Source organism: Montipora foliosa, chromosome 3 (assembly GCF_036669935.1).
Source record: "Montipora foliosa isolate CH-2021 chromosome 3, ASM3666993v2, whole genome shotgun sequence".
NCBI lineage: Eukaryota > Metazoa > Cnidaria > Anthozoa > Scleractinia > Acroporidae > Montipora > Montipora foliosa.
In genome coordinates, this window is record NC_090871.1 from 14,137,726 (window position 1) to 14,145,225 (window position 7,500).

Here is a 7,500-nt window from a genome sequence, read left to right on the forward strand (position 1 = left end):
AGATCATGAAAAATCCAATTATATTTGACTTGTGCTTACAAGACCTTTATTCCAGGACATACAAAAAGACTCTAAGCTTAGCAAACTTTAGACGAATTTCTACTTTGAACGTACTGTGTACGGCAAAACTATTTTGACTTGATTACAATGTATTACCTTTGCATTGGGGTAAATGTCCACTCCACTCTCCGTCCTGACAGCGGATTCTTTCATTTCCCACCGATGTGTATTTAGGATTGCACTGGAATGTCACCGTCTTTTCGTGACCAAAATCGGAACTTAAACGTCTACCATTAGATGGTACACCTGGATCCACGCAAGGTGCTATATATAAGATCATGAAAAAAACAATTTATTTTTACTTTTTATTACAAGAATTTTATTCCGGAACATACAAAAAGGCTTTAAGCTTAGCAAACCCTGACCTTGAAAGAATATCTACTTTGAACATATTGTGTAAGGCAAGACTATTTTGATTTGATTACTACCTTTGCATTGGGGTAAATGTCCACTCCACACTCCGTCCTGACAGCGGATTGTTTCATTTCCCACCAAACTGTATTTTCGATTGCACTGGAATGTCACCGTTCCCTCGTGACCAAAATCGGAACCTAAACGTCTACCGTTAGATGGTACACCGGGATCCACGCATGGTGCTATGTATAAGATGATGATTAAAAACTCAATATTTTTACTTGTTCTTACAAGAGCTTTATTGCGGGACATGCAAGAAGACAGATTTTAGAAGAATTTCTAGTTTGAACATATTGTTCAAGGGAAACCTATTTTGAATCATGACCGAGACGTTTATCATTAGATGGTACATCGGGTCCGGAGCACGCCACTGCCGGCATTTGTTTTTAAAAAAGATGGAAAGGGAAAACAATTAGTTACGTTCTCATGAACCCTCTTCTCATACGTGGACGAAACCACAAAGAAAATCAAGCGAGAATGAAATTTTCCTTGTCCTCCGGACGCCTTGCTTCTGTGACATTGCGAATAGAACCCGGGGGAAATCAAATGCAGGAAAAAAAAATCCAAAGCAAGGAAAGGCAAAAATCAAGTATTGCATCAAGATAAAAGCTAAAAGCTGCTTAATCGGTGTAAAAGCACCCGTCTCATATTGGCTCATGCAATTCTTATAGGCCAGCGATGTGTTTATACAATAAAACGTGTTTCTTTTCGTTCCTAGTTAATCTCAACACGAAGCTCTGCTTTCTGAGCTTGATTAAGGGAACACCGGCCCGACACTCTAGCTGAATGCGGGCCTTGCGTATATGTCCTTGCGTTGATTCTCAGTTGCGGACGAACGAGTCGTAACTGATCAAGACAAATTACAGTTAACTGTTTACCCGGTGCTGAGCATCCGTACAACTCTAATCTGAGACAGGAAACGGCACCAACTGATGGGTCAGGTATTACTACTAATGGTTCCTTCGGATAAATCCGCACTGCTCGCGTTATGATCGGTGGTTGTAAGAAGTTCTTTTGCCTGAACTGGCCGTTCCTATTTCCTGTAAGTTCCTAAAGAGAACAAGACAAAACGAACAGGACGTTACTTCTCTGTAGTTGACTTTTTTATTATAGTACACAGAAATCGATGAAATTCCGGATTTTTCTAGTTCCGAAATTTGATATCTTGGCCTCTCAAAGAAAACAACTGTTGTAAGGATACTGATGTCATCATGCTTAAGGACATGTCAGTCAATAATATGAGTGCATCCTGTTCACGCGCGAAGTTTTGGTGCCATTGGGGAAGGTACGTTTTTAATTGGGGGGGGGGGGGGGTGGGTGGGCGGGTGGGCTTGGGTATTTTAGAATTTTTTTGGCGAAAAAAGTCGTAGCTCTCCCACTTCCTGGAATGGATTAATGCATGACCCTTCAAAAATACCCAAACAAAAATATCTGACCCTCCCCCACCCCCCTCAACCTATTCAAGACAAAGATAACCGGAAGTGGAAATAAGAAACTGGAGGTGTTACTCATATAACTGCGTTCATCTGCGGACAAGGTAGTTAATTGCGTGGCGTGTGATTGTACGGTGAAAACTTGAAAATGGGCAAGGATGTACGAGGAATAGAAAGAGGGAAATGTGCTTGTGGGGAATGCGAGGATTTCATGAGGTCTGATAGAGCAACTTGTAGCTATTGTGGCTGTTTGCCGACTCGCCATTCTAAAAAGGATGCCCGCAACTCCTCTGACTCAGTTGATGGCACATCGGCTGCGGGAACAAGTGAAAGCACAAGTCCAGAGAAGTGGAAAGATGAAGACCTAGGGTGGTTCCCGAACCCAAAGGGCGAATATACTAAATTCTCAAATAGTATTCTACCTGTTCTTCTGGACCACTTGTCCCTACAAAGAACGCTGTCGCCACTGTTTCGTGACTGAAAGAAAGTTTTCAGATAAATACATTGTCCCCGAAAAGCTTGTGGCAGAGTATGTTGAGCACCTTGCCCAGATAAAAATGCGGAAGGAGAAGAAGAAAGAAGAGACTCAAAGGGAGCGAATGGAACGGCTAAACCGGGAGTACAATGACATTGACTGGGCTGGACTGTACAACTCCGATAAACTGTCGTCCTTGAAGGTGGACGAGCTATCCTTGTACTTTTCCCATCACAAGATCACCTTTAAAGGGAAGAAAGCTGAAAAGGTCGCAATGATCAAAGCTCACATTGGCAGCTTGCGGTACAATTCAATGGAGCGTCAACAACCTCGGCAGTCACCGCTAAGAAATGTGAGGCAACAAGTGACCTCATCACTTTCCGAGGTCGAAACTGACTCGCAAAGTGATGTAGTAGATCGAGTTGTCGGTTCAAGTTCGAGTAGCTTAAGTGACGAATCCTCACCGGAGACTGATTTTATACCAGAACCCCGCCAGGAAACATCAAAATATGGGCGAAAAGCGGGCACGGGTCGAGAGAGACAATTATGTTAGTTGGGAGAAGATAGTTTTTTGATAAGTAAAGTTTTCGACACCTGTAAATAATTTAGATTAATCTCGACTGGTAGCTTTGCTTGTATATACAAAACAGAAGCGACATGCAGTAATTTTTTCCTTGCCAAAAAAAACTATTACCCTCCCCGGGTTGAGAATAAAACAGGTTTGACTCTCCCCAATTTGTAAAAAAAATTACTAAGGACCCTCCCCTCCGAAGCCCCGACCCACCCCCCCCCCCCCCCCAATTAAAAACGTACCTTCCATTGGTGTCATTAAAATTTAAACTTCAATCAGTAAAAACAGAAATGGCTTCGCGATCTAGGTACGAAGACACTGAAACTACCGACGCCTTTTTTCAATCATGGTGATCACTTTTTACGGTGTTTTCAAAATCATGAATAGAAGACTGAGATGTCTCAATTTGGATTTTTATTATCTATATAACTGATAAACAGGTCATTACATGACCAAGCGGGGATACATTCTTCCTATGCTGATTTGATCACTCACTGCTCTTTCGAGATACCATCAGCACTGGAAGATAAAATCTTATCCCCGCGCGGTCATGTAATATCCTCTGTAGCTGACCTGGTTATACGAAACCCAAGTGGCTTCATGATTCGTGTACTCGATCTCGTATTTTTGTGCCCATATCAGATCACGTGAACTTCCTTGGGTACTCACTGCAGTTACCAACTTTTCTTCGTCAAAAAGGACTTGCAAATATGGCGATTTGTCCCCGGGAGCTGAGCACCAGGCCCTGGCGCTGTCCAACCTCGCGAAAGCGGGAATGTGATTTTCACTCAAACGGGTAGATGCTGTGATTCTTTCATCCGGAATTACCTTGGTTTTCATGCCGAGTTCTTTGTCACACACTGCGGTTATAAATGAAAAGAGATACGGTATCGCTGCAAGTTAGGGGTATATGGATCCCATGTCATTATATCTCGTTATTTACCCTCGCATTTACCCCATCCCCACAGCGTCACTCGTAACCATGGTGTTCGAGAAGCCGCTGTGGGGATGGGGAAAGTATTGTACATAAAATGACTGTACCCTCATCGGGTGGAGTTAATTTGACTGCGGACCCAAGCTCCGTGTCCTCGTCGGTGATCAGTTGCTGTTAAATTCATCAGCTATCGTGGAATCTAAAGCAGAAAATGCTCATTTCCAGCCAAGTGCGTGGGGATTTTTGACGAAGAAACATTCACGGGGGTTCGCAAAAGACATGGCTTTAGCTTCGCGTGAAAAAATCTTGGCTGGGATGGATTTTCGAGTCGCAAACCGCCTCTGAGCTGACAACGGTCGAAATCTTAGTGTGCAGCCTTGACTTCGTCTTATAACATTGAAAACACGGACTTCCCGAAACTGTAAAATAAACTCCAAAAGGCACAAAAATACCCCAGAGGTGAGTCATTTTGATTCATTTTATTGATTGAAAGTTAAATTGAGCATTTTTTAGGCTTCATAATCGACTGTATTTTATTTCCCATACAAAGTCTTATAACGCGTTTAAATTCTCAACGGCTCTCTGAAGTGACGCGAGTTTGGGCTGCCTATGATTCTTACAGTTTCGCTCAAAACAAGTGCAGTCTGTTTGTAGTTGTTGAGAAGCGAGTGTCCTTTCCGGCAATTGTTTGGTTGCTATCTTTTTCTCAAATTAAGTGAAACTTTTTAACATCATTATAACCCACTGGCAAGACCCAGAAGCTCTTGACTTTACCCTCGGTTATTCTTTCGGATCTGAAGAGTTTTTCCTCATAATTGAAATGCGCCTGCGTTATAATGTCGGCCTGGGGACTGAGGCGTGTCTGTTCAACTCTCGCATTTGCGGTATTTCGCTCGGTTACCCGCGCTTACGAACAATGATATTAAAAACCCCAAAGCTCGGTCAAGAGTACTGCTCTAAGTCAGAATACAAAGACGGTTCTATTCGAAAAGCGAAGAAAATTATTTTAATAGGAGGTGGATGTCGTTAAACTTACCATCGGCCTTTGCATTTTGAAAAGTCAAAATCCACGTGGAAGCAAATAACCAAATGAGGATCTGTCAAAAAATACAAAGGGAACTAAACCACGAATATTTATGTTAAATAGCTATAAGTTTAGAGACAGGCCAAAACATGTGGTTGTGCCTTCACCAGTACAGTCAATAAAAAATTGATGCTTGCTGACCGCGTCAAATTAAAAAATAGGTCCCTCGGGGGACATTTGCTCACAGGTAAATGTCTGGGTGATTGTTGACATGTTTTTGTAATGGCTTTATCAATGAATGCTTGGAATGCACGAAGAGCATTGCCATTACGTTTTTCAGATAAACACTGCATGTGGCTACTGTAACAGTTACAAAACCTGAGTGAAGTTCGAAGGAAGAATGGATGCATTTATAGGGAAAATAAAGAAAATACGAAATAATGAGCGAGAGGTAGTAAAATGTGCAAAGAGAAGCGATGGAATCCGGCAGTGGGTGATCTGTTTGAAAATCAAGGCCAATGCAGAGTTCCTTTCTTGGATTTGTTTCTTATTTTTCATTCAAGAAGAGCCTGGTAATTCTCAAGGTTTAATACGTTTGTCAAATAATTCTGTATAGCGGGCGATGTACAAAGAGAGAAAACAAATTATGAGCACGTCACTTGATAGCATCAGGTAGCTTCACTTGCGTGAGCGATTTTAATGCTTACCTCCCGATTTTCCCGCGAAACTCTTTTGGCTTGGATGAAAATCTCAACATTTTTCCCGGAAAATTATTTAAAGGTAATTTCGTGACCTTTCTGGTGTTAGTTGGTTTTGGTTTTAGTTAGCCACCAAAATAGCTGATAAACTAAGGGCGTGTTCGATTGACCGTATTCCTGAATAGGAATACATGGAATAGGGTGACCCGAAAACACTGACCCCCGGTCCATGGATCCCCCTACGGACCGGGCCCTTGGACTGCCTTACGGACCGGTCCACGGACTATCTCTTCGGACCCCCTCTACGGACCACCCCAAAAAACACAGAATTAAAAATAAATAACTTGAAAAAAAGGGTAAGAATTTGACAATAGATAATTACATGGCTAGCCATATAAAAATGGACAACCCTAAAACCCGGAATCCGGAATCCGGAATCACAGTACAATACAGAGAGTAAACACTATCCTAAGCATTCATAAAAGCTAACCTTAGGCCTAATTAGGCTAACCCTAACCCTATCCCTAACCCTAACCGTAGCCTAATTAGGCTAACCCTAACCCTAACCCTAACCGTAAACCCTAACCCTAACCCTAAGCCTTAAGAATAAAGCCATGATCCGAGCCAGGATCCGAGCCAGGATCCAAGCTAGGATCCGAGCCAGGATTCGAGACCTAACCGAGACCTAACCTAACCTAACCGAGACCTACCCTAACCCTGACTAGACCTAACTAGACTAGAACCAACCTAAATAGACCTAACCTAACCGATTCGAGACCTAACCTAACCGAGAGATTCGAGAATAAATAGCGGAGAAAGCTCATCTTAGCTTGAATCCTGGCTGGAATCCTGGCTCGGATCCTAGCTCGAATCCTGGCTCGAAGTTTAGGTATCCTGCCAAATTAGATTATCAAATTTCAAGTTCTTTTACCATCTCAGCAACTTTCAGTCTACAAAGAATATTTATCTAAAATGAAATTTACTTCTACCTGTCAGGAATTTACATTTTAAATTTCTGCAAAATGTCGGCATTAAACATATCGATCACGACATGACAAAAATATGCACATCTCGTCTATTGGCACCTTGCCCAAAAACCCACTCTAATGTCGTCTTGCTTCAACTAGCTACCAAAATAAGTTTGTTTACGCCTCTCGACACCTTTCAATATGCCAGCCTGAGAATTGTTTTTCTAGCTATGAGAAATTTATATTTTCAATTTCAGCAAAACAAAACAAAAGGTCAAATGATTATGATTTTTTGGCATAAGAGATCTCGACATGACAAAAATATGCACATCGCGTCGGCAAGTGTCAGAGAGCAAGTTGCCTTTGATGACAACTGATGAGATTTTTACAATATGTCTCGACATTCGAAAATATCAGACATCTTACTGGAATATCAACATGAAAGCTCATTGGAGTGGGTCTTATGGCCATTTTGACTCCAAAGGCTGTTTTTCCGCTCAATTCCTACCGTCTTCCCCAACAGGTTTGCCAATCAAATTATCACGCGATTGCTAAAATCTTGCCGTAAATTTTCTAAAATTTCTCTTTTCATTAAAAAAATTAAGAAAGGATAAGGCAACAAGGCAACAAGGACTGACAAGGACCTGGTCAGAGTTTTTCTCTGTCCTTGTGTGGGACCATTAATATTTCCATCAGTAGGGCTAACGCTCACATGGTTCATATGAGATAGAAATATAGCACTTCACATTACACTCTATTCAGTTAACTCTGTTTAAAATATAAGTGCTACACGGCCAACGTTTGTATAAACGTAACCTTTCCTTTCAGATTTCCTTGTACTTGCCAAAACTTCATCACTTCGTTTTCCCACCAAGTACATAATTATAATACTCGTTATGCCTTTAAAACGGAATGTTTATAAA

At 41.6% G+C, this 7,500-nt stretch overlaps 1 protein-coding gene across 7 annotated transcripts in view; it reads right to left on the reverse strand.

Annotated features, from left to right (window-relative positions):
• LOC137996837 (scavenger receptor cysteine-rich type 1 protein M130-like) overlaps positions 1-7,500 on the reverse strand; it is a 71,009-nt gene that overhangs the window by 62,823 nt on the left and 686 nt on the right. For all 7 annotated transcript variants that reach the window (XM_068842440.1, XM_068842442.1, XM_068842441.1 and 4 more), the window contains exons 2-6: positions 4,924-4,984; positions 3,527-3,813; positions 1,353-1,524; positions 489-656; positions 157-324 (exon numbers count right to left, since the gene is read on the reverse strand). In XM_068842440.1, the coding sequence (XP_068698541.1) occupies positions 157-324; positions 489-656; positions 1,353-1,524; positions 3,527-3,813; positions 4,924-4,984 (856 nt within the window). The remainder of the gene's footprint in view (positions 1-156; positions 325-488; positions 657-1,352; positions 1,525-3,526; positions 3,814-4,923; positions 4,985-7,500) is intronic.